The sequence below is a fragment of the Pygocentrus nattereri genome, chromosome 15 (assembly GCF_015220715.1).
Source record: "Pygocentrus nattereri isolate fPygNat1 chromosome 15, fPygNat1.pri, whole genome shotgun sequence".
NCBI lineage: Eukaryota > Metazoa > Chordata > Actinopteri > Characiformes > Serrasalmidae > Pygocentrus > Pygocentrus nattereri.
The window spans coordinates 20,580,587-20,607,441 of record NC_051225.1 but is presented as its reverse complement, the minus strand read 5'-3'; the positions used below and the strand labels follow the sequence as shown (position 1 = coordinate 20,607,441).

The 26,855-nt window shown below is 40.8% G+C and overlaps 2 protein-coding genes across 7 annotated transcripts in view; both read right to left on the bottom strand.

Annotated features, from left to right (window-relative positions):
* atp13a3 (ATPase 13A3) overlaps positions 1-8,948 on the bottom strand; it is a 52,552-nt gene extending 43,604 nt beyond the window's left edge. For 2 of the 5 annotated variants that reach the window (XM_037545301.1, XM_037545306.1), the window contains exon 1: positions 7,859-8,182. The gene's annotated coding sequence lies outside the window, so the exon portion shown is untranslated. Of the gene's footprint in view, positions 1-6,982; positions 7,491-7,858; positions 8,183-8,793 lie in introns of those variants that run through there. The other 3 variants (XM_037545303.1, XM_037545302.1, XM_037545304.1) reach the window with 3 other exon arrangements.
* A 5,200-nt stretch (positions 8,949-14,148) lies between these two features.
* tmem44 (transmembrane protein 44) lies at positions 14,149-24,029 on the bottom strand. Of its 2 annotated transcripts, XM_017699319.2 has the most exons (9): positions 23,438-24,029; positions 21,803-21,932; positions 21,611-21,701; positions 21,296-21,462; positions 21,061-21,147; positions 20,721-20,891; positions 20,311-20,529; positions 19,531-19,674; positions 14,149-14,449 (listed from the first exon to the last, which is right to left on the bottom strand). In XM_017699319.2, the coding sequence occupies exons 1-9, from the start codon at positions 23,572-23,574 to the stop codon at positions 14,258-14,260; spliced, it is 1,338 nt and encodes a 445-aa protein (XP_017554808.1). In that variant the 5' UTR covers positions 23,575-24,029; the 3' UTR covers positions 14,149-14,257. The 2 variants fall into 2 exon arrangements, with proteins under 2 accessions (XP_017554808.1, XP_017554809.1); XM_017699320.2 differs by lacking the exons at positions 21,611-21,701; positions 21,803-21,932 and having other exon boundaries at positions 21,296-21,458; positions 23,438-24,028.
* Between the last annotated feature and the right edge of the window lie 2,826 nt (positions 24,030-26,855).

Sequence of the window (26,855 nt, the reverse complement as noted above, 5' to 3'; positions counted from 1 at the left end):
TGTCTGTACGTCTATCCTTCAGCTGTTAATTCATTCGTTTGTTCATCCTTTCATCCAACCAGTCATGCAAGGATTCCATATGCATGACTGTTCGTTCATCTGGCCAAGCCAGCAATGTAAGTTCTCTGAATGCCTATCCAGCAGTAAAGCATAGAATATTATTTGCGAGCCACAGTGGGGACAAATTGGGGTAGCCTAAAACACCATCTACATATCGCCGTTGTCAGAAGAAAGTTTTTCAGTTTTTGACATAATCTGAAAATACCTGTTGCCCTTTACTTCTTCACTTTGTGTATAAATTTCATGAGGGATGGAAAAAGAAATGGCCCAAAACCACTTGGAAAAATTCTGGTTCCACTGACTTACATTAAAACTAAAGCAAGTGCAACACAGCACTGCTCTTTAAAATTTTAGAAACTATTTTAAACTTTGCTGGATGATTACACTCAAGTTTATATTGGACAAATATTTCTATTATTTATCCATATATTAAAAAAATCAGTCTGTCATTAAATAAAAACAGGTGTGCTGTTCATGGATTAACCATGAGATATTACTGTATTTATGTTTATTTGGACTTGTGTAGTACTTGTGTACTAATGTTATACAGCATACACTGCCAAGATAAATAGCTTTAAACAGAAATAATTTATTCCAAATAAATTTGGAAGAATGTCTATTTGTCAACTGATCATGGGGTTTTTGACATAACGTAAAGGGCAACAGGCATTTTTAAATATTGTGAAAAACTGACAAAAAAACAAGATACAAAGTTTTATCCCAACAGCGATGATATACGTATTACACATAGCATTCCATGGCCAGGCTCAGACTACACTGCTATGCGGCCAAGTGACCCGAACCATAATTCAAGTCCATTCAAGTGTGCCAGAGGCATGAGGTTCAAACCAAATAACAGGCCTCACCTTCTAAAACCACTCTTCAACATGAAAAGTCAATAACATAAGCCTCTGAGGATTTGCTCTTCTTCAGGATATTCAACCTAACCTCGGATAGAGTGTAACTTCCATCTAAATTCTAGAGACAAATTCAGGTTGTAATGTGAAATCCCAGAACAACAGCAAAGATTCTAGTATGTCCTACTGTCTGTGCTAAGAGCACAGACGTTGAAGATCATGTGAGCTGATGTTAAGGAACACAGAAGAGGGGATGGAATGCAAGATCCACATGCTCAATTTAGGAAGTCAGACACCATTGCGAGAGCAAAAACTAGATTGTTGCACAAGGCAGTTTCAAAACAGCTTACACATCCATGTTATATCCCTCTGAGCATTCAATACCAGCGGGTTCAGCAGTTTGACAGACTTGGTTTCAGTTTCCAGAAAAAAAAACAGGGAGTGCTACAATAGCAGGTTTAGGAAATCACATTTACCAGAAAGAATGCAAGGACTAGACAGGTTGTTTGATCACAGGCTACACATGGATGGTGTGGCTCTAAGCAGAAATCAGCCATTTCAGCAGTTTGACAGACCCTGTCTCCAATTTCCAGAAAAAAGGACACCCCACCTCTCAGCACAACCCCTTCCTGCAACAGGGGCACCACAATTGTTAATAATAAGCAATGACCTAATGACTGCAGTAATAATTCATGGAAGCTTTCGGAGGAACAAATGTTTTGTTGCAATGGTGCTTTATGCTCAAAACGCTTTCTTTATCACATCCTCTCCTAATCGCAGACCTTTAGAACAAGGCCTTTTGTTTAGGGCAGCACTCATTCAGAGCTGTGTTCGGCCTAGAATTGTGGCTTCACTCCTGTACTCCTGGCTGACCACCTACGTCTGTACTTCTCGTCCATCGTTAAGCATTTGAGTGCTTCTAGGTTTCTCCATGCAGAACTGGAGAGTTGTACAATACTTGTAACAGATGTGTGTGTGCAAAACAATCACTGGTGAAAAAGACTGGTTTTCCCCAGTGAGTGTGCCTTTAAGTTAAAGTAAAAAAATTTAAATAAAGAAATAAATATACATAATTAATGTCACTGATTTGAGGAATTGATTTTTTTCTTCCTCTTCTGTCTTCCTTCTCATGTTCCTAGAGGGATTGACAGATAAATAAAAAAGACTGTGTGGAGGTCAAATCTTAATCACAATTTTAATTTCTTTTAACCCTTTATTTTAGTTGTTACTGTCTTTCAATTGTAGCTCTTTAAGTTAATATTTCATCTGGTCTTTTATTATTGTACATACTTTGTACTTTCTTTTGATTAACTTACTACACTTTATCTTAGCACTACTTTAATTTCTTTTTTATCCCTTATTTTAACTTTAGCTGTTGAATTTAAATTTTTGACATCTAAAATGTTCCTTCTAAGCTTCATCAAATCTTAGGAGTTTTTTTTTTGTAAATGTTTGCTAGTACAGGTAACCCAGGAACTGGCATGCTTAGAAGCTGAATGACAGCTTAGAAGCAGTCATTACTTTGAAGTAAGATTTTATTCAGTTGCGGCTGCTATTTAATGGTTGAAAGCATTAACTTTGGTGGTCTTCCTCACTTAGAGTGTTGAAAATTATGCTGTTTTATTGTCTAATGCTTTATTTTTCTCTGTTTGTGTAAAGCACTTTTTTTTTGACCACTGTGTATGAAAGGTGCTATAAAAACGTGCCTTGCACTACATTAAAAACTGCATCCGTTTTTTTTCGTCTGAAATAGGGTTTTAGCTGTGTATTTCTAACTGCAGGTTAGTAGAGTGTTTGAGTAGTTTAAGCACAGAAGCTTGCTTTTAGTTATTCATTGTCAATTTAAAATAAGAAAATTTTGTATTGGTAACAGCATTGGAAAAGTGGCATTTTGCTTTCTCTATACATACATACCCTATTACTAAGAAATTATACTTGTCCACAATAACCATCATGAATAACCTTGATATAAATGGCCTCACAGCACTTATAAGAGCTACACCCAGCTATTAGTGCAAACCCTTCAAAAATCTCCAGCATCTCAAAACTGCCTCAGTCTTTAACCTGCTTAGGAGAGCAATACATTAATAGTATTACACATCAATTTTAAATGAACCTTGGTACTTTCAAAGACCTATCAGATTCCTTGAATAAAGACTAAAAGAGCATTCAGCTCTTTTGTGCTCAAAACACCTACATGAGAGGAATTTAGGATTTTAAAACTCAAACTTCAAGTGTTAACATTTTTACATGTAGGTATTTCAATATAAAAATTGTGATCACCAAGGTAATGCTGAATACTGTATTGCTCTATAACTTCTTTCATGAGCTGGAAAAAAAACCCCTTATAGTAAGCAGTATTTCATTCAGTGACATGCCCCCAGCACACCACTGTGAACCTGCATCAACATTGTAAAACATTGTAAAACACATGGCAGCAAATGATGCCTACTTTTGGAGTCGGAAAGCACTGAAGACAAAGGTTACGCAATATTTATGACCAACGCAAATAAAATGCTAAGCACTCTTACACAACTATGAGATACCTAAAGCCACAAAGGCAAAACACTATCTTCAGTCATATTCTTCTCTCATTGAGCAATGAGGCTTCAGGCTCTATTCCCCAGATCCAGCATGGATTCAACAGATTCATTCATAACACTAAAGACAGTGTCCCTCGCTGTGATTCAGAAATACGTGAGCCTTTTGCCAAGTATTTTGTTTATCTGATTTTTGCACAGTCCACATAAGGCTCCTAATCAGATTGTACCAGTAACTTTGGTCAAGAATTTGTGATTAAAGTATTTGGGCAGCTGCAGAGAGTAATAAAGAGGCATCCTTTCAATTTCAAATGAACTACCACCACGGACGACCACACAATATCACTTAATATCAAGTTCAGGTACTATCAATACAGATTTGATGATATCTATGATATTAAAACCTGACACACAACCAGTAGTGAACTACTGAACTCCACTGTGCACTGACACCAAAACTATGGCGGTCAGCCCACAATTATCAGGCCAGCTGAAGATAAAAAGAAAATAAAGAAAAACCAACATCAAACTGACATTGCTTACCGTTAAAATGAGGGTTGCTCTGTTCTGTCTCTTACAAAAGATACTTGACAAATCAAGTCTTTCCAAACTCTCATACAACAAACAGGCTACACTAATTCTTATAATAGGTGGACATGGTAGTGGCCCATCAACCTGGAGGAAACAAAATGTGACTGATGGAAGATGGAGAGAGTGAACGTATTCCTCAGCAGCACAGAGGCAGGTCCATCAAGAAGGAACAGTTAGAGTGTGGTCCTCTGGGAAGAAGAAATAAACAAAAAAGATCAAATACAAAATGCAGACCTAAGTCAGGCCACATGATCTTGGATTACCAGCTCCATGGGAACTACAGCCTGGGAAAAACTGCTGATCAACCGAGAAGAGATTACGATATAGTTTTACATAACCTTGAGTGTCTCAGGCTTTTCTCTGCTCAATGTACTGTGCGAATAGGAGTGTCTTACTGATAAAATTGATGAAAGTGAATGGAGGTGTGGTTCCTTATATTAGGTCTATAAAAAGGTGAAATACAGAAAACACGGCAGGAAATGACACAGTCTATAAACTAGATGAGCAGCTGTAAACCAGGCCTTTATGATCACTGAACATGCCACAGAAATTAAAAGAAAGTATTTAAGGCTTTCACTTTATATTTTTGCTCCTATCGCTGTCAATCGTTTAGAAAACATCCACACAGACTTTCAAAACAACCTCTTTTTCTTAAAGAGCTCAGGTTCAAAGTTGCCCTCTTGGTTGTAAGCCGAGGTTACTGGTTCACACCTTAATCCCAAATTTCACATTTGTTACTATTTTAAATTCATGGCACTTCATCACATCGTCCATGAGGGGAGCTGGTTTATCTGGGACTTGTTGGAGGTAAACCACATACGAAAGACTAGAAAGGCCCCGCTCTTTACACTCCTGCCTCGGTTGTTCAAGGCAAACACGCCCAACATTGCTCGAGGGACTTACACCATGTCAGGACATTTCTCACCCCTGTAACGATTCAACATTGGCAGACTTTCTGTCATAAGCTAATGCCTTCAACCAAGCCTGTGAAAAGTAAGCTTGCCTTCGCCTCAAAGCACTTGGGTATACAAGTGTAACACTTCTCTGGAAACCTTTAAACTTCCAAGTTGCACAAGTCACCCAAGCTTGGAGACAAAGGTGTGGAAGGTTCTGAGTAAATTACTGAATAATATGTATAGGCTTGAACATCAGATTTGGATGTCAAGACTCAAAGATTTTAATATTTTTGCTAGATAACGTAAAAATAATCCACTTAGACAAATGGAAAAGTGCATTATATGAGCACTTTAGATTTCATGTCTTGATGGAGCCTTATTTGTAGTGTTAAAGAATTCTGTTGAATAGTGTTTACAAGGCACATCTCAGTATTTCACACAGTCACAGTTGAGTATCATGTAAATGAAAACCCACATCAACGGAACACTCTAAGACATCCCAAAAATTTTGGTTGAGTGAGCTTTGAATATGTTGACCAAGCTCAGATGTTTCCATTTTGTGCTCTGACAGTGCTATGATAAAATCATAGGTGCTCACATGCTGACAAATCACAGGCAGGTCCACCCAATGTTTTGTAACCATTTACTGAAATTGACCAGTAATAAAACAGCATTTACGGCATTCAGCATTTATTAATCTCAATAGTAAAATTACTCTCGCCATATCAGGCAACCATTATATTTTATCTGGTGCTCTGGCAGAAGCACGAGACCGACACTCCAGCTTGATTACTTATTCTAAAATAGGAATAACACCATTATAGAAGGCACGTTCTGATTTCGTTCCTTTTATCCCGAAATGAACTCCGCCACCATGAACACCAGGATTTGGTACATTTCACTCAAATGGAATAAACTAAACCTGAACAGTGGTGCTCTGCCCACACTCCACAAATTCCAATGCACTGGTGTTTATTTGGTCAACAAGAATTCAAGGATACATTTGCCTGGACTAAAATGTTTGTGGCTCTATACACATGATCAAATTAAAGAGATTCTTTTGAATCCAAAATGCACATTCCTGTACTACTTGGAACACTCATAAGGATAACAAAGGATTGCTTAACGAGATGAACAAAGATGAAAGTATGATAGCTAAGTATTACATTAATGTTTAATAGTCTAGTCTGCAAACTAACATTACCTTCCAAAAAACATATACAGAGTAAATGGCCTTCTGGTAATAAATCATTATAGTATGTCCAAATACACTGAAGGCAAAAACCATTTCCTTTCATTGGGACAAATTTTAAGCAACATCCAGGAAGCTTCTCAGAACTGGAGTGCTGATCTAAGAGCTGGTCTTGTTAGTAAGGTCATAAGAGAAGAATCTGAGCCTAGATCAGGACTCCCACTCTAACAAGACTCATGAACACACGCCCAGGTCTGCAAGTCGCTTTATAAGCCCATTCCGAGTCAGAATAGTGAGTATTAAATAAATAAATAAAAAAACAGACACCAGTTAGCAGTTAGACATACTTACACGCAGCCATCACGCAAATGTACGCAAAAACGCTTATGGTTCAGAGCTCAACACATCGATTCATGCAAAATTGTTGAAGCAGTCATCTTGAAAATAACAGCTAGCCTGTTCTACATTGCCACTGTCATTTTGAATCAAGAGACATATAAGAACAGTCATAAAAGAAACGTCTACAGGAATAATAATGACAAAGTGACTAAATGGTAATAAAAAATGCTCAAAGCAGAGCAAATGACACGAAAGTGTAGAACAACCTAACACTAAATGAGATATCCGAATGCGTTTAAGCCTCGTGAGTTCTAAAAAAAATGAGGCAAAAAGAGCAGGTTAACAGCTAAATCATCATGACTATTTGTGTCTGCTGAATTGGATTAGCTATGGCTATAGTTTTCTTTCATAATTTGAATTTAAAGCTATTCAACATACACTAATGATTTCAAATGCCCCCTCTTTCAAGCAGAAACACAAGCCAAGACAGACAGGTCGCAATCAAACCTGGCAAGCAGCAGAGACAGCAGGCTACGTTCTTCTATTCCACAAAGTGAAGTTTGCCACAGATCGTAAACCAAACGACTCGCCGTTTGGCCTCAATGACAGCACATAAACGTGTTCATAGCAAGCAGCCAAGCTGACAGCTAAGCGCACAACATGTAACGTAGCTATCGTTGACTCGGGTAACGTTTCAGCTCATCACTAAGTTAGCCAACGCGGCTAGCGAAGCGTGGCTTATCTCGGATATCGAGTGTGCACGGACAATACATCGCTTACATGCGGCGGCAAAACATAATGACCACAAATACGATGTCGCCCAGCTAGAACTGTAGAGACGAGCTTTACGCCCTTTAACCAAGACAGAAGGGAGGACAGCGTAGCGAGGTACAAGACATCGACGGCGGCCAAGTTCAGTTTGACAGCTCAGAGCTGTTCAGGCAGTAGCAGCCACGGTGCAGCTAGTTAGCTAACATTACACACCAGCAGCGACAGGGCTATGGAGACAGATTAACGTGTCTGAGTGTATACCGACTGACTCATGGGCTGCAAAAACGGAGACGGAAAGTCCTGGGAGAGGGCCATCTGTCCTAACGCGAGAAGCTAGCTTAAACAGCTAATCCAAGCTAGTTAGCCGGCTAGCCATAAATCAACAGAGTCGACAAGGTGAGCGAGGAACGAACTGTAGTCGTTGTAAGATACTCCTGAAACCTTAAGAGACACGATTAAAGCTTACAGACTTTCAGTTTTAGCGCAGTTTATAGTCAGTCTCTCTCTCTCTCTCTCTCTCTCTCTCTCTCTCTCTCTCTCTCACACACGTCTCTGACACATGCGTACGGAGCAGCATGTGTGTATTAGGGCAGCTTCGCTCGACGTACATACCCAGAACCACCCGGACCGAAGATCACCTTAAAGTCATGGTGGAGCCGCTCGCTGTGGTCGTGAAGGAGAGCGTGGTCGCCGGAGTGAAGCAGCAGCGTCAGAAGTGTCCGTGCTATCCGCGCTGTCCGTGCTGAAGTTGCCCGGTAACGCCGTGATGACGAAGCGCGCGCCCTGCGGCTTCGACCGCCTCGAACTGGCTGACCAACGCTTGTGGAGGAAGTGAGGTACGGGAAATGAGATCATTGGAGAAGCGCGTGAAGAGCGAGTGGGAGTCCCGTTTTGATATCAACAAGAATGGCTCGACTCGTTATGTAGTTATGGACAAGGCACATATAACGTAGTCTCCATATAACCCTGTACTTAGGCTGTGAATCGTATTAACTGAAGGGCTTGCCTAGAGCACCCGTTAGTGTTGACATGTAGGATGGTTGCAGGTGTTACGGCAACTTATGGTAGGATATGCCCCAACGCCTCACTAAAACATACACTAACAGGCCACTCTTATGAACATCTGTCTACACTCGTTCATTTTTTCAGGTGCACCAACCATGTAGGGGGATTCTGAAGTTCACATTCTGCATTCTTAGTTTTCTCCATTTACACCTAAGGATTGAGCATCCCTGCTAGAAAAAACAGCAAAGCTTCTCACCAGCAAAATCAGCATATGTTGTGCTTTAGATGCTGGTATGCTGGACTATGGTCTGTTCACATTTCTTCATTCATTGTCATTTGTACATATTCGAGCCTCTCCTCCTACCAAGCCCCATTCATCAGGGGACAGGACCATCACTGAGTAGGTAATATTTGGATGGTGGATAAGTCTCAGCAGTGACACTGACATGGTTGTGATATTACTAGGTCTATGTGTTGTGTTGGTAGGAGTGGATCAGATACAGCAGCGTTTACGTAATGATGACAGTATCAGACACACCTACCTTATTGGCCCACCTTATAGATGTTAGAGATGATCGATTGTCTGTTGTACAGTTTGCGTTATCATCTAGTCCTTCATCAGTAGTCCGTTTCTGATCACAGGATGCTGTTAACTGGTTATTTTAGAATTGGTGGTCTATTCTCAGACCACCAGTGACACTGAGTTGTTTAAAAAAAAACAGTAACACTGCTGGGCATGATCTGCTTGTACTATTGCAACACATACTAATATGTCACTACACTTCTAAGAATGATTCACCACTTAATTCCTGCTTAGTGGTGATCCTGTAGGAGTCCTGAGCATTGATTCTTGAAAGTGGTCTCTAATGTGTTTTGGAATTAAACTGTTCAATCGTAGAATAATAAAGTGCATCTACTGTTCACAAATTACGTCAGTTTGCATTTCTCAAAGTAGTTCATGGCGGATTTTGAAGTATGTTTTTGACCCACCTCTTTCCACCTTCCGTTTCTTGACTGTCACATTTCCTGTGCCAGTAGCTGCCACACAAACCAAAAGCAGGATAGATAAAGCCCCTTGTTTAACAGTTGGCAAGGCTTTTTTTCCATCAGATTCTGCTCTTTTTTTCTTCAAACATACCTTTAGTGATTGAGGCCAATTAGCTTCATTTTCAGATCGTCAGCCAGCTAACTTGGGGAGCCCACGTTTGTTAAGTGTTAGCACAAGGTTTCAAGAGCCAGGAAATTGATTATGCTCAGGCATGTCATTAGTTGACAATTCCTAAAGACAATTCTTGACCTGCTAACTAGTCTTAATGGGTCAATTAAGTTATAACAAGTTAAATTTGGTGACTTCACAACTGGAAGGCTGAATGCTTGCACATGGCAATGTTATCTACTTTGTTATCTATTTTTCCTGTTATTAAAAAAATTAAGTACATGAGCATTAACATTTTGTCATAGGCCAGAAAAGATAAATCTGTTTTTAAGTCCTGCTACTTTTGTAACTCGCTTATTTTATTTGTAGTATTTCCTGTTTCTGAAAATTGGAATAAACCCAAGTGTTCATTAAAAGTCCCTTGCAGACCCAAAATGTGTTAGTAGGCAAATAATGAGATAGAACTGAACTTGCAGCTAACAATGAGCTGAACGAGCTTGCGCTTATCCCAACTGGTTCAGTCTTACAGGGAGCTGGGGTGACGTACTCATGAATCCAAAAGAAAAACAAGAACCTTGTTCCGAACTGCAGCTTCACATGTTCTAATCCTTGCTCCCAGCCTATTGTGCAAACAGAATTCCACCTATTTATACAGACCGGACAGTTTGTTTTTATTTCTCCAAGTATCAAAAGGGAAGTGGATAGACTTCAAGCACTGACCCCACTGACAAGCTGCTCCATAAAGCCCAGGCAGTCTTTGGATGACATCAGGGAGAAAAACATATTATTGTTGCTGAAGAACTGATGGCTCAGCATTTCTTTTGTATATATTAAAACTGTATATTAAGCCTAATTGGTGGTGCTGTAGATCTGTTCCTGCTCCTGTGAAGGGATGAAAAAAGTGAGAGTGCATAAATTATTCAGACACTGTATACATTACAGCTTTACAGGTCTGCTGTGTTTGAATTGGAGCTCCTTCCAATTTGGTACTTTATCGGTCACAAGACATGTCCCCACAACGGGAGAGGAATGTGCCTGACAAACTGTAATCATTACATTGTTCCACTATCGGACTTCCAAGGAAGTCTCCTCGGTACTCATCTGTTAGCTAAGACTGACTCAGGCACAATGAGCCCAAGCCACCAAGTCACACAAGAAGAATGGCCAAGGCGGAAGACCAGCAACAAACCTAAGGGCCCCTGGTCGTCTAGTCTTAGTTTTATCAGGGGTTGCTGGGCCTTTTCAGTCCAGCTTAGATAAAACTGTCCAACTATCAAAATACAGGAAATGACCCACTGAACTAATAGGCCTGTGAAAGGGCGATCCTGTTTTTATTAGGGCAGTTTATGTGACACCTCCCTCCATTTGTCTATGTTTTGGCTCGATATGGCTTTGTGTCATCACATTAATCAGCGGCGTGCCTTGCAAGACTGACTATAATTCATGTTACCAACAGGGAAGTAATGAAAACAGTTACCCTAAGGAAAGAACAGCCCATTAAAGCCACCAGCTAAGCAAAGGCTCTTCAGCACTGGTGTAAATTCAGGGGTGGACCAGGGGTCCATTCTCCTTCTTCAAATTATGCTGGGGGTTGTTGGATGGTCGCAAAAAAAAAAAAAAACACAGCCGAGTTGCAAAGAGCTACCTGATATCAATTATTACATAGACAAAAATTAGTTTAAAACTCTAATTCAACCCAAAATATGTTGTTGTTTTGTTAGTTATGGAAAGAAGCACTTACCTTCTCTGGAATTGTTTTCAACACTTCCTCACTGCACTATGATTGCCTGTTGACTTATGCCTTAACAGTTAAATTGACTGACATGTAAAACTGGGGACCTTGTAGGTCAAGGCACTGTTATAAATAAAGGTACCATGCAGGTACAGGATTCATTCATCATGGTACAAACAATATAAATGTTCCCTCAAAAGTACAGCAGTGGTTTTAAGGACCAATTGTGTACCTTAAATAAGTTTTCCCAGTGGAAAAGTAGATATTTGTATCTTTTTATAAACTAATGTTTTAAAACACCCTCCCATCAACCCACCACCAATGGGAGGGGCAGTAGTAGGGGTTCGGTGCTTTGTGGATCGGGCAGTGTCCGAAGGCGTGGACTTTGGCCTTCTGATCCTCAGTTGCTGAAACTGGCTTTTGGAACTTGGAACGTTACCTCACTGGCAGGGAAGGAGCCTGAGTTAGTGCGCGAGGTTGAGAGATACCGGCTAGATATAGTCGGGCTCACCTCAACACACAGCTTGGGCTCTGGGTCCAATCTCCTTGAGAGGGGCTGTACTTTATTCTTTTCTGGAGTTGCCCATGGTGAGAGGCGGCAGGCAGGTGTGGGCTTTCTCATACCCCCTCAACTCGGTGCCTGTATGTTGGGGTTTTCTCCGGTGGACAAGAGGGTAGCTTCCATACACCTTCAGGTTGGGGAACGGCTCCTGACTGCTGTCTGTGCTTATGTACCGAACAGCAGTTCAGAGTACCCAGCCTTCTTAGAGTCCTTGGGAAGGGCGAGTTGGATCAGGTGGCGGGGGAAGCTGCCGGTCAGACCAGACAAGCCCAAACGTATACTGAGGATTTGCTGGGAACGTCTGGAAGAAGAACCTGTCAGATTGATCTTCAACTCACACCTCCGTCAGAACTTTGACCAGATATCGGGGGAGGTGGGGGACATTGACTCAGAATGGGCCATGTTCCGCTCCTCCATTAGCTGTGGCCGTAAGGTAGTTGGTGCCTGTCGGGGTGGTAATCCTCAAATCCAGTGGTGGACACCCCAGGTGAGAGATGCTGTCAAGCTGAAGAAGGAGTGTGTGGGACACCAGAAGCAGCTGGCAGGTATCGACAGGCCAAGCAATCTGCGGCTTCAGTCGTCGCCAAGGCAAAAACCCGTGTGTGGGAGGAGTTTGATGAGGCCTTGGAAAGTGACTAAGTCGGCTCTGAAAAGATTCTGGCAAACCGTCAGGAGACTCAGAAGGGGAAAGCAGTGTGCCACTAGCACTGTATATAGTGGAGATGGTGTACTGCTGACTTCGACTGAAAACGTCATTGGGCGGTGGAAGGAATACTTTTAAGGACCTTCTCAATCCCACCGACACGTTCTCCAGTGAGGAGACAGAGTCTGGGGACATGGGAATAGGCTTGTCCATTACTGAGGCCGAAGTCGCTAAGGTAGTTAAGAAGCTCCTTGGTGGCAGGGCTCCAGGGGTGGATGAGATCTGCCCTGAGTTCCTTAAGGCTCTGGATGTTGTGGGGCTGTCTTGGCTGATACGCCTTTTCAAAATTGCGTGGACATCGGGGGTGGTCCCACTGGATTGGAAGACTGGGGTGGTGGTGCCTCTTTTTAAAAAAGGGGACCGGAGGGTGTGTTCGAACTACAGGGGAATCACACTCCTCAGCCTCCCTGGTAAGGTCTATGCAGGGGTACTGGAGAAGAGAGTCCGGCTTATAGTCGAACCTCGGATCCAGGAGGAGCAGTGCGGGTTCCGCCCTGGTCGTGGAACACTGGACCAATCCTTCACCCTCTCCAGGATTCTGGAGGGTTCATGGGAGTTTGCCCAACCAGTCCTTATGTGCTTTGTGGATCTGGAGAAGGCATTCGACTGTATTCCCCGGGGTATTCTGTGGGAGGTGCTTCAGGGGTACGGGGTACATGGCTCTTTGCTACGAGCCATTCAGGCCCTGTACAAACAAAGCTGGAGTTTGGTTCGCATAGCCGGCAGTAAGTCAGACTCGTTCCCAGTGAGAGTTGGACTCCGCCAGGGCTGCCCTTTGTCACCGATTCTATTCATAATTTTTATGGATAGAATTTCTAGGTGCAGTCAAGGGATGGAGGGTGTCCAGTTTGGTGACCTCAGGGTCACATCGCTGCTGTTTGCAGATGATGTGGTCCTATTGGGGACATCAGGCCGCAAACTTCAGCTTTCACTGGTGCTAGTGGAAGTGGCTGGGGAAAGGGAGGTCTGGGCCTCATTGCTTAGGATGCTGCCCCCGCGACCCGAACCCCGGAGAAGCGGTAGATAATGGATGGATGGATGGATGGATGTTTTAAAACAGAACCATGTAATAAAAGGCCTGGAGGCGAGACAGGGTGTGTGGAGTCAGTACATCTTGTAAAATATAATTTCAGTGGATTATGGTTCAGTTATGTTCCCTGACTAAAGGGTACTGCCCCAATGACAGTGTCGTACCTTTTTTTCTGAGAGTGGGTGCTGTGTGTTTACCTTCATCCAGTGAATTGAATTCAGTTCATGAAGGTCTTGCTGAATCATATGTGTTTAATTAGGCAGTTTACTAAAGTCTTCACCTTTTTGGCCCATGAGGACTGGATCCAGACATGTGTGCTCTATACTGATGTACATTATGCTTATTAATAATATTGTTTTTGTGTTATTGTCGATATATAAAGCATGAGATATTAAAATAAGTATAAGCATAGGCATACTTTATATGTTTGTGTGTGAATTGCATTAAAGAACCATTTTTGGTTCCCAAAAAAAATCTTTCTATGTATTTAAATTTTTGAGTAAACTGTCCACTCCAAATTTCTACAGTGAACCAAAAGTCCTTTCAAGTCTTCATCCACCTTTGTTTTTTATTTTTTAAGAAAAGTTGATGACAACTCATCCCAGGTTTCTGAATGAAATCTAATTTTAGTCCCATGGACAATCTCATGATATCTGGACAGAAGATTATCAGCCATATAACTCCTTATTCTACATCACTGCACATGACAATAAATTACATTCTTTGCTTTCCTTTATTATGCTTCACACTGGACTAAACGCTGATGCTAAAGCATTTATGCAACCAGAACACTGGTGTGAAAATTTAACAGAATATGAAAGCTCTAGTTAACGTCAGGTGATGCAGTAACTCTCTGCTCCTCCAGGCCACCACTGTTGCAGAAGCAGGCATGAAATCTTGACCTATCACACTTTAACCTCTGATCTGCCATGCACTCCTGCAGAGGGAATGCCTCTGGATTTTGTTGGTCTCGGTTCGATGAACTCCATTGCGGAGTGGACTCTTCAAAGTCCCACTGTGAGAAAGGAAAAAGCAGTGGAGGGTTAGCTGCATTTCTGGAATAGCTTTAAACTCAAGCACACCGACATAAGCACATGAAGCAGTGTGGTGGGCTCCAAGTGTATAACTGTGTCTCTTCCTCAACCTTAGAAGTCTGAAAGTGTTAACACTAAGACTCTTTACCTACATGACAGTATTTTATAACCATATCACAGACTGGCAGATTGCTCTAAAGCCCATATGTCAGAAGCAGAAGCCAGCTTCACAATGCCCTGCACTACAATCCCCGGCATACACTGCTGTCTCATAGATTGTTGTCTGAAGTGGGGTGGGAGTGCACATTATATTGCAGTTACACCTCAATTCTACCACACTAGCTGTATCACCAAACACATTAGCTACATTGTAATCTCTATAAAACACTTAGCACAGCAACTCGGCAACTGATCTCAATAATAAATTAACTTGCAGCAAAGAAAATTTGCCAGGTGTTTAGTTTAAGCAAACAGGTAGGTTTAAAAGACCTATATCCTGGGGTTTTTTGTTCCTTTTTTTTTATATTTCAAGTTTTCATGGAATAAATCAAGGTCTACTACAAGTGCCTATATTTTGCTGATGGCATTTTGCCATATTTTGAATAAACAGTGACAATTCAGGTGCTATCAAAATATTATTAAAAATGAAATAAACTAAATTAAAATTATTTCTTGAGAATTTTTAATATGGCCTTTTCAGTGGTTGAGTTTGACATTCCTGCTCCAAAGTGTACAGGAGCAGCAGTCAGAAAACATGTTCTCCAAGCCAGTGTTCCCTTGGTATCAGACAGAAAGTAGCTCCCAAAATAGCTGAGTAGGGGGCCAAATCCCCTGTAGACTTCACAGTCATTTTCCACCACTTCTGAAGCAGCAAAGTCCTGCCCTATTCTTTTATCACAGATCGTTCCTATTAGAGCAATTGAGATCAAAGCAGGTCTAAAGCACTCCAGTTCCACGACCCAGCCTATTTGAGTGCTCAACACTGTTCTACGGACACAATGGAGGAGAATTTTGGGGCCCTCTTACTGTGTTGAGGTCAAGGCTTGATAGCTTAGAGCCTGGATTCACACAGCCAAACAATGTCATAATTCAATACATAAGTTAATTGAGAGTTTTATGTCACCATGAAATCAACAGATAAAAAGAGACCATTCTTCAATGTAATCAGGGATGGGGAGTAGCTAAGTAGCACAATACTTCTTGTAGCTAGCTACACATACTAGTAGTAGCTGCAGCTGCTACATTTGTATGAAAATGTAGCTATTAGCTATAGCGCCTACAAATTTTTGTGTAGCTTCAGCAAAAATTTTCGCTACAATATCACGACAGGCTTCAGTCAGTCAATACAGTCAATCGCAAAATGAACCACAGAACGCAGCCGTTCACCGGGTTGGTGGCGAGTAATGACTGAGCCGCGGACAGTCTGAGCACAGGGCCACACGCGCGCCCCACGCACTGATCACCCCTTACCAGTAGGCTTAACTCAGGGGTCACAACCAAAATGTTAATAAGAGCCGTTTTGTCCTTTCAGAAAAAAATCAAACCACCTTGGGACACACAACATTTTATATCCGTTTTACCCTCTTGGTTGTATGTCTGTATGTGCTGATATACAGGCTGAAAATACAAACACAAACGCAGACTTACTTTGCTCTGCTTTAAGATTTAGCTCAGCTGTAGCCGCTTTTCTCACATCTCAGGACACTTTTCCATGAGTTGCTTGTAAAATGTCTCTCAGTGTTCGACTTTTCGTGAGGCTGAAGTTGCATCTCATTCTCGTTTTTGTACTGCTGTGCCTTCAGTTATACGTTAAATCCAGCGACCATTTATGGTGAAAACTGTGGTAGAACTGTGCATTATAACAATTTTATAGTGAAGGAGGATTCTGTTATTTTGCCTAAATATCTAGTTTGGCTGTGGAGCCGCAACAGCAAAAGTGGAGAGACGATTCAGGCCTGATTCTCACCCTAAACAGAGTCAGAGTCAATGATAAGAATTTTGTGGCTAAAGTGTTGCTGAAATTTAGTAAAGACTCTGAATGTCATGTCTGTACATACACCGATCAGGCATAACATGATGACCACCTCCTTGTTTCTACGCTCAGTGTCCATTTTATCAGCTCCACTTACTCTATAGCTGCACTTTGTAGTTCTACAGTTACAGATTGTAGTCCATCTGTTTCTCTGATACTTTGTTAGCCCCCTTTTACCCTGTTCTTCAGTGGTCAGGACCCCCATGGACCCTCACAGGTACTATTTGGGTGGTGGATCATTCTCAGCACTGCAGTAACACTGACGCGGTGGTGTGTTAATGTGTGTTGTACTGGTACAAGTGGATCAGACACAGCAGTGCTGCTAGAGTTTTTAAACACCTGATCGCTGAAGAACAGGGTACAAGGGGGTAACAAAGTATCAGAGAAATAGATGTACTACAGTCTGTAACTGTAGAACTACAAAGTGCACCTATACAGTAAGTGGAGCTGATAAAATGAGGGTAGAAACAAGGAGGTGGTCAGAATGTTATGCCTGCTCAGTGTATCTTGCTGAAATGTTTAAATTGGAGCAGTTTTACTTCAACAGTTGACAATGCTTTGCACAAAATTCTCTGGTTTGTATTTGTTTATTTTTGTTGAATTTTGTTAGTAAAAACCTGGAATGATTGACTTTGCATTAAGTCTTAATTTTTGTCACATATAGATATCACACCTTTGGGTGTGTAAGTTTGATTGTTGGTTACACTTTTTGGTGATATTTTTGTATATTTGCAGCTGTTCAATTGTATGTTTCTTTCTGGCACATGATTAAATGCAGTGTCTTGTTCACACTGTCATTTGGGCTTGTTTGGTGTGTCAGGTGGAGATTCACAAATCAACATTCTGACAAAGTAACTACAAATTAGCTAACTACTAATTTTTCAGTAGCTATCCCAACCGTACATGTAATGAATATTTAAACCTTCAGTTTTTTCTGTAGTTTGGTATTTCTGTAGAGAGCGTTTAAAAATTACACAAGATGGCTTAGAATTACTGCACATGGACTTTTGTCACCCACTGCGAACACAGTGTCTTAGATACTGTTTATACAAGTGCCTTAATGACCTTTAGGAAAATATCACTTACAAAAGGTGAAAGCAAACAAAATAAAGAGACAAAACAGAAACGGTCAAGTTCAAACCGTAACCAAGAGTTGTGTAATATCAGTTCACACAAGTTTAAAGGGGTCCTTCTCACCCTGAGCACTGAGAGTCTGATAGGAAAACAAAAAGTCAAATCAGGCCAGCCTCAGGTTTATTGCCAATTGTTATAGAAGGAGCCCCTGTGAACTCTGTTGCCAATGTTACAGCAGGAGGACTGAACACTGGACTATAACCTACTTCATAGTCCACAGTGGTGAAGAGGTTCACATAGTTTGCTTTTTCCTGTTTAGTGAATAAAACAAAGTTCAATTGTTTTCACCCTGAGCAATTTGCCTTTGTTTCTGAATTAAATTACATCCTCAATGATCTGGCATTCTTAAGAGCAACGGAGAGGGCCAAGAAATGCTTTGAACACACCAGAGCACATGGCACTCTGACAAAGATTTCCTGTTTCACTTAGGTGTAGGTTCATAAAGTAATACCTGCACCATACTGCCTCATCATATTCCAGTGGTGTAGATACTGGATATCCACTACAGGCATGTACAGTAGTGTGTAATGTTTAGAGGTCCTTTCTTTATTTAATTTCCAGTCAAAAAGCCACTGTGCATAAACTTATAATTTAATCAGTGTCAGTAAAAAGCCAAAGCATATGCTCTTCAAATTCAAATAATCTCAAAATCATTCAGTGAGGTTGAGGTCGGGATTCAGAGGTGACCAGTCCATTATTCTGAAAACAGGGTTGGTTCTAGCCGTTTGGGGGCCCCAAGCAGGATCTGTTTTAGGAGCTTCTAGTTAGCTTGTTTGGGGTCACAGTTACAGTTTAAATTACGATCACCTTCTCTGAATTCTCAATCCTGGGCTAATGTTAAGCCTATTTGAACTTAATTCTGAGGGCAGTGGTGACAGCGTTGCTTTTTTTTACCATAATAAATGCTTTTTTCTGTTTTTTCCTTATTTGGTGACTTCTATTTTACATGACTGGCTGTTCATCATAACATGTTGGCCATGCCATGTCAAGATTTATTTATATACAACAGGCTTCGCAAAGCAGCTTTGCAGAAAAATCTGGGTCCAACCCCCATGGGCAAGCCAATGGCAACAGTGGCAAGGAAAAACTCCCTAAGCGGAAGAAACCTTGAAAGGGACCAAGAAACCCATCCTTTTTTGTTCGACACTAGACAGCAGACAATATAAATGAGCAATATGAACAGAGAATAAGGTTTTAACATTATTATAAAATATTAAAATACAGAAAAGGGGAAGAGCAGGTGAAGCAAGGTGGTCAAACTGGTCCTGGAGATGGGTGAGCAGTGGGCACCCAATTGAGGCAGATGAAGCAACAGCATCAGACCGCACAGGAGGGACTGACCACTGTCTGTTGTTCTGAGAACTCCAGCAGCTTCCTTGTTTAATTAGCAAATTTTCTTCTTTTTAGTTCATTTCTTATTTTTGATTTTATTTTATTTTCTTTCTTTTTGAACATTTTGGGAAACTGCTGTTTTTTTCCCCCACTTATTTTCCTTTGACTTTCCCCTTTCTTATGTAAGTAGATTATCTTATATATAATCTCTTCAAGATAGCTTTATATTTCTTGAAAAATGAATAAATTCTACCTAATAGTTTTAAACTGGACATTAAATAAATCAAGGGTGGTCTTTGACTTTTGCACAATTCTGTACAAATCAGTATTATCATACAGAAATAATGTTGGCTAATCCCAATGGTATATAGATTAATAACCTTTCTGAATGCTTCACATCATTAACAGTGGCAGAGATTTAAAAAAAATGATGCACCTTTATTTAGGATATTTATGTTCTTCCAAACACTTTACTGCCTCCTACTGGCAGAGAGCAGTTTGAAGTGCAACAAGTTCAGCTACAATACACTTCATCCAAAATAAAAAATAAAAAAACCTGCTAACCTCTAGTTCAGAGCTGATAGAAGAAGAGTCTGTAGTGCTGCCTGAAGAATAACACTCATCCACTCTGACCACCTTCACAGACCTCTTCAGAGGCTGGTTATCTGCAGAGCCCTCCCGAGTGATCGTTACCTCTTTCAGACACACCTACAGAACAAGGCAGAGATGAATTTTCCAAAAGCATGTCTGGACAAGGAACATTATAATTTCATCTATAAATAAAGCATTTCCCGAAACAACTGTTCCCCCCATTGAGCAACTACGAGTACATGATCTGGGGCCAAACGATTCAACGGACCCAGGAAATCTAAAGGGAATTTCACCAAATTGTTTTTAGATCTAGGTGTTTGAAGTAAATTGCAAACAATGCTAAACTTTCAAATTGTACCAATCACTTCCAAGTCTATATGGTCCATATATCTACTATAATTACACTGCAAAAACAGACCTTTTTGAATTCATTGTTAATGTGATGTCATGAGACTGACTCATTTACATAAATTCAGCCTACAGCAGTTAGCTGTGCCCATTCACAGTGAAGCTCTAAGCAGCGTTTTAGCTCTGAGTGCTTTTTGAATGTAGCACAATACAGGACAGTCAATCACAACTGAACTTATTTATCTCAAATAAATGACAACCATTTTTGCTAAATGTTATAAATAAACCTTAAGAGGGGGAAAAACTAATAAACACAAGATGGCATATTTTCCCATTACAGCATAAATAATGTTTAAATTTTATGAATAATCTGGAGGTTCCGTCACATAAGAACAGAATACGGACCTTTCGAACAGGCTGTATGTTAAAATCCATGTAATGTCCCCTCTCTGTCATTTTTGGACAGCTGCTCTTCCGTGTGTGAAGATAGTGCTTTCTGTCTTTGGAGTAATGTTGGCCAGAAGTAGGCATATGGGATCGGTCCAAAAGGGACACAGCATCCGAATCTAGAGGCCGAACAAGGTGACACTTATAATGTATTCTGTAACAAGAGATGATCAGAATCTTAGAAAGTATAGGTTAAGGTAAAGTAGGAGTCAATACTATGTGCATTTTGCAACTTCATCAGGTGAATTTTCCCTCATCAGCCAGGTCAGATGTTTTACAGTAGAAAACAAACAAAAATATGCATGACATCCCCAGGAAAGACTTTGTAAAACACTAGAGGCGCAGCTTTAGGAAAAAAAAAAGGATACAGCAACGTCCAAAATGGCACAGCAGACTCCTGAGAGGATCCATGGCAGGGCTCTGACAATGGACTCCAGTCGTGTGTCATAAATGAGTATGGCAGAAGCATAAAAGGCGCCAGCCAAAGCACTCAACACCCTTGAGGACACGTGCAGTAGATTGCTCATCTCTCCTCTGCTCTACAAGGTGCAAATTACACACAGTAAATCCAAACAAAGAGGTAACAAAGCGCTAAGGTAGATTTAAATTCAAGCATATCATGTTTTATGCTGATGAGTTTCACAAGACAAGAGATGAAAAATAGTGTTTGAAGAGAGAGGATGGGTTATGCTTATGCAGGTTACTCACAGCTTTGAGGAAAAAGGGAAACCTGGAGGTCCAGCTGATGGCAAAGGACAGAAGACCAAGCACATAACCAAGGAGTTCAATACGGTCCTATTCTCAGAGACAAAAGCAAACCACAACTGCTTGGCTAGAGGAATACGATCCTTGCGCTTTGCATGAGATCTATTTTGCATATCTGTTAAAAAGGTCATACATGCTTCTAAAGAAACACACTGCTGTGGAAGGAGCTTTCACTCACATGCAGGAAGATGCTCAGTAGCCTCCTGCTGGTCAGAGATGTGCTAGTGAGTGGCTGGCTGTGGTGTGCAACTTTGCCAAGGTAAACATATCCTCCCATTCCAAACAGCAGGCACACAGCAAGAGAGTTCTGCCTCCTTCTTCTGCTTATCATTCTCACTCTCCTTCCTTGAACAAGACAGAAAGCTTGACTTTTGTGCTCCGGATATAGAATTTATCTTATCATTATTAGTAATATATTTGTCATGTAACTCACTACTTATTAGTGAAGAAACATTAGATATAACAATATAATAAAAAGATGTGTTAAGCTCACCGGTTTTTGAATGGTGCCACCAACAAAAAGGAAAAACGACTGAGATTAATAGAAACACGTCCAATGTTGCAATTAAGAAAGCCATTATAATCTACAATAGAGATTAGAATGAGCCATTTTATAAGACAAGGACACTACTTTGTGCTTGCATGTAAATAAAGACATTATAGAAATGCGTTTTCTTGGTCTCACCTGAAGAGGTAACTGGTGAGAGAGAACTGATCCAGCAGCATTACAGAGGTCTCCTATTAAACAGTAGAGGCCACTGGCTACTGCGCTGCCTGTATTACAAGCTCTTAATTTACAGCTGAGGCACAAATGTCTGTGATGAGAAGGCAACAAACCTCAGATAAGACCAGGATCATAGATGGGCACAGTAACATAAACCCATAAAACCAAGTAACTCAGTAAAGCAATGTACTCAAGCACTTACAAATGAATAATTAACAAATAAATTAAATTATAATAATAAAAAAAATTCAGTACAACTACCATGTCAAAAAATCTACTTAAAGGGGAATTCCAGTGATTTTTAAAAACTATCTGCATAGTTAAACAAGATTTGAGCAGTCACTAAGAATGGTTGGTTGTGATATGATCCATTCTAGAGAAACTTGCTTTGTCAAAAACAAGACATCCATCTCTGAAAGTTAATACATGAAATGATTATGAATACTCAGGCTGAAGCCTCACATCATTTTTAAAAGCCAACCATGGTGAACAGGTACATGCAGAGTGCTGTGAGGCAAAATAGTAAGGAATATATATCGCTGTTGTTGGAACAAAATCTCAATTTTTGTCATTTTTCAGTTTCTGTCATAATTTGAAAGTGCCTATTGTCCTTTACATTGTGTGTAAATTTCATGATTAATAGACCAACAGAAATGACCCAAAATTACTTGGAAAAATGTCTGGTTCCATTGACTTAAATTGAAAATAAAGCAGGTTTTTTCCTTCTCCTGTAAAGTTACCATTTTGGAGGTTTTGTTCCGACAACAGAGATACACATACAAACACACACACACACACACATTATTTATTTATTTTTATATATATATATATATATATATATATATATATGTTTTTTTTTAGATTTTACCACTATAAACGTTACATATAGAAAGTCTGAAGATGTGTAAGTCCTCTGGTTGCTTTGGATTGTAAATAAATATTTCTATCATCACCACAACTGAGACAAAATGCAGGTCATTAAGTTTCTCTATAATGAGTTATTTCTCATTAAATCACTCTGAACTACTTTGTTTACATATCAACAATTGAATTATACAGAAATTAGGTGAAGTTACTGAATAACGTCTAAAACTACAATGGAACAACAATATGTCCAGCATCCATCAACACAGGAACTTAAGCCTGTGGGGCTCTAGTATCGTTTTTAATGCACTCTGGGTCTCAAATAAAACCATATACACCTTGAAAGTCAGAGGTTTGATCAAGCATAAAGCATCTTTACTGCTGTCACCAACGTAAAATAATGAAGTTATATGAAATTATTAAACATTAAGACTAAATAGAGTAAAAAATACTTTCCTCACACATAAAACTTTCATTTCTGCTGAAGTATATATTTTACTCTTACTTAAAGCCATATAACTGAGTAAATGCAATCCCCAAGACTGTCTACCGAAAGGCTCCCTACTCGCTTTGTGCATTGCTCCGATGTATAAATCAGTTTAATGGCGAGTATTGCAGGATTTAGGGAAAGCTATTGAGCCCTTTTAAAATGGGGTAGAGAGTAGATTACAAACCCAAACAAATATATGGAGAATTTGAGCCGCTGAGCGTGGTGACCATAAGGCTACTTACACGCAGTACGACAATACCAGTGATAACACAGACAAGACGCCGAGAGCTCCTGAGATACAGCCGCTGTGTCCTGTGTAAAAGCAGCTGGAGACGTCTTCCCACCAGTACAGAGCGTTTAAGAATTTTGTTTTATCCATCACTGTTAAATAATAACACTGACATATCTGAAGAAAATGAGTTTAGGAGGTAGAAAAAGGCAATTTCACTACACCAACAGCAGCCAAACGCAGGATGTGTTGGAAGAGTCACGTGGTTCTTCAGGTAATTCGTTGAGGACGAAGGTCACGTGACTCTGCAGGTGAATTCGAGAAGAAAATGCTCTTCCCTCGTATTGATGGCGGAGGCCAAGTAAATTAACACTGAGGCTGTGTTCTAAATATCATCCTGTGTAGTGTATAATACTGCATACGGCATCAGGGGCCAGTGCCCCTCTCACAACAAGCTTGGACCTCCCTACGACCCCCTGAATTAGGCGTGAATCTCCTCAACTTCTGCGAACACACGGCGACAAAGCAGTACAATCCTGTAAAAACTAATTTTCCAGTCCGACCCTTTTAGGCGGCGGACCGGGTTCGCCCGGTGGGGCACACCGCGTTTCAGTGGATTTGTTTCATTTCACCAGCTAAATGTTTCTAAAAAGAGAAACAAAGAAGAACTAAAGGCAAGTGAAATGTTTTGTGGAAACTGTTCATATAACCGTGCTTTGTTAGTTATAATTAGCATAACGTTTTTGAGAACGTGTTGCATATTAAGTCATTATGAAGATGCAAGGAGTAGAGGTCGTAAAGGTGGATGACTTCAAATATCTTGGGTCAACCATCCAGAGCAATAGATAGTGTAGAAAAGAGGTGAAGAAGAGGGTGCAGGCAGGATGGAGTGGGTGGAGACGGGTGTCAGGGCTGATGTGTGATAGAAGGACAGCAGCAAGAGTGAAAGGGAAGGTTTACAAGACAGCAGTGCGTCCTGCTATGATGTGTGGTTTGGAGACTGTGGCTCTGTCTAAAAGACAGGAGGCTGAGCTGGAGGTGGCGGAGATGAAGATGCTGAGCTTTTCGTTGGGAGTGACAAGGATGGACAAGATTAGAAACGAGCAGATCAGAGGGACAGTGAAGGTGGAGCAGTTTGGAGATAAAGCCAGAGAGGCCAGGTTGAGATGGTTTGGACACGTGTTGAGGAGGAATAGTGGATATATTGGTCAAAGAATGTTGGAGATGGAGCTGCCGGGTAGAAGGAGAAGAGGTAGACCTCAGAGAAGGTTTATGGATGTAGTGAAGATGGACATGGAGATGGTTGGTGTGAAAGTAGAGGAGGCAGTAGATAGGGCAAGATGGAGGCAGATGATCCGCTGTGGCGACCCCTAAAGGGAGCAGCCGAAAGAAGAAGAAGAAGTTGCATATTAAGTAATTTATATACGAAGCTGTGTGTTTAACGTTTAGCTAGCGTAGCTAGGTTATATAGCTAGGAAACTAAGGCTAAGCTAACAGAGCAATCCCTCCGTAGTGGTGGTTTGACACTTGTTTTTTGCTCTGTAGTTATTTTCAAATTGATGAAGCAAAATTATATTTTGCACTTCTTCCAAGAAAAAAAAAAATCAGTCAGAGCCAGAGGATTCAGGTGAGGGAAGAGCCATGGAGACTGCACATAATGACCAGGGAGAATGGTCAGCTGGAGAAATTGGCTCAGAGGGTGAAGACACAATAGAGCAGGGAGAATGGTCAGCTGGAGAAACTGGCTCAGAGGGCAAAGACAGTAGAGCAAGGAGAATGGTCAGCTGGAGAAACTGGCTCAGAGGGCAAAGACAGTAGAGCAAGGAGAATGGTCAGCTGGAGAAACTGGCTCAGAGGGTGAAGACAGAGCAGGGAGAATGGTCAGCTGGATAAATTGGCTCAGAGGGCGAAGACACAGTAGAGCAGGGAGAATGGTCAGCTGGAGAAACTGGCTCAGAGGGTGAAGACAGAGCAGGGAGAATGGTCAGCTGGATAAATTGGCTCAGAGGGCGAAGACACAGTAGAGCAGGGAGAATGGTCAGCTGGAGAAAGTGGCTCAGAGGGCGAAGACACAGTAGAGCAGGGAGAATGGTCAGCTGGAGATACTGGCTCAGAGGGCGAAGGCACAGTAGAGCAAGGAGAATGGTCAGCTGGATAAATTGGCTCAGAGGGCGAAGACACAGTAGAGCAGGGAGAGACAGATGAACATGACGAGAGTGAGGCTGAGTGTGAGGCCCAGAGAAAAGAGCCATTTGTGTCCACAAGCACAGCACAATCAGGGTTGTGATGTCACAAAGCTCTGTGTAAGTCAGTTTATCTGTTGGTCATCTGTAAATGTGTGCAGGTTTGTGGTTGGTTAGAAGTTATTATGGCGTTACATTAAATCTCAGTGGTGTTACTCAAACAGGTTTTTCCCAAATATATTTGTTTTTGTTTTGATTTTATTTATTTTTTACTCCAGATATCAGCAAATGTAGAGATGATACACCAGTGCAGCCAATGTTGAGAATATATCCAAGGACTCTGTTGGGAGACAGCAGGAGGAGTTTCAGGGCAGCCAATTGAACATGAAACAGAAAAAGAGTGAGAAACATTGTAAAGCATAGCAAAAGCTTTAAAGGGTGATTTTTGTTAATCTGTTAGTATAAGTATCCTGCCTTCCGCCCGATGACCACTGGGATAGGCTCCAGCACCCCCTGCGACCCTGACGGAGAAGCGGCTTAGAAAATGGATGGATGGATGGATGGAAAATAACCTGTAAGAATACTGTTGGCAAGAAAACACACAAACCATAGAAGACAGCAGATGTAAAAGAAATTTAATATGAAACTGTAAAAAAATTAATAGCATTTTAAATCATAGAAAAGATATTGAAAGTTGATATGTTAGTGTTTGTATGAAACATGAGAAATATAGAATTCAGATTATGCAAAATTGTGAAACTGTAACAAACTGTATAAATAAAATGTTGAATGATATTGAATGCATACATTTGTTTCTTAATGCCTGCAAAGCACCATACGCTAGAAAGAAATCGGCCCCTCTAACATAACCACTGGCCCTAGACTGGCCCCCCAGTTGAAATGGTCTAGATTCTGCCACGGTCTTTGTGGTAAACCTGTGTGGTTTACAGACACACCTGTTTTCCTCTGTTTGCATTACACTCATACTTGGCAATATCAGCCAGTGTGACTGCATAAGCTGTGTGACTCCACAAGCCCAAAATTAGTCACCTCTGCAACCCCCTTATGGGAGCGCGCATGCAGTCTTTTGCCCGAAAGCGGAGGTAATACGCTTTCACTTTACATATATAGATTCGAAGAACTTACAAAACATCACTTTTATTTTGATCAGCACAATAAATCACTATTTTACAGAACAGAAATACCCCAGATGTTCTTCTAAAGTACAGTGACTTGTAAATAGTATTA

Bases quoted from the DNA above. Each gene is read 5' to 3' on its own strand.
- tmem44 (XM_017699319.2), bottom strand. From the start codon at position 23,574: ATGGATAAAACAAAATTCTTAAACGCTCTGTACTGGTGGGAAGACGTC. The intron at 21,702-21,802 runs GTGAGACCAAGA...TCTCTATTGTAG, and splicing joins CTCACCAGTTACCTCTTCAG to ATTATAATGGCTTTCTTAAT. The intron at 21,463-21,610 runs GTGAGCTTAACA...GTCTTGTTCAAG, and splicing joins GTGGCACCATTCAAAAACCG to GAAGGAGAGTGAGAATGATA.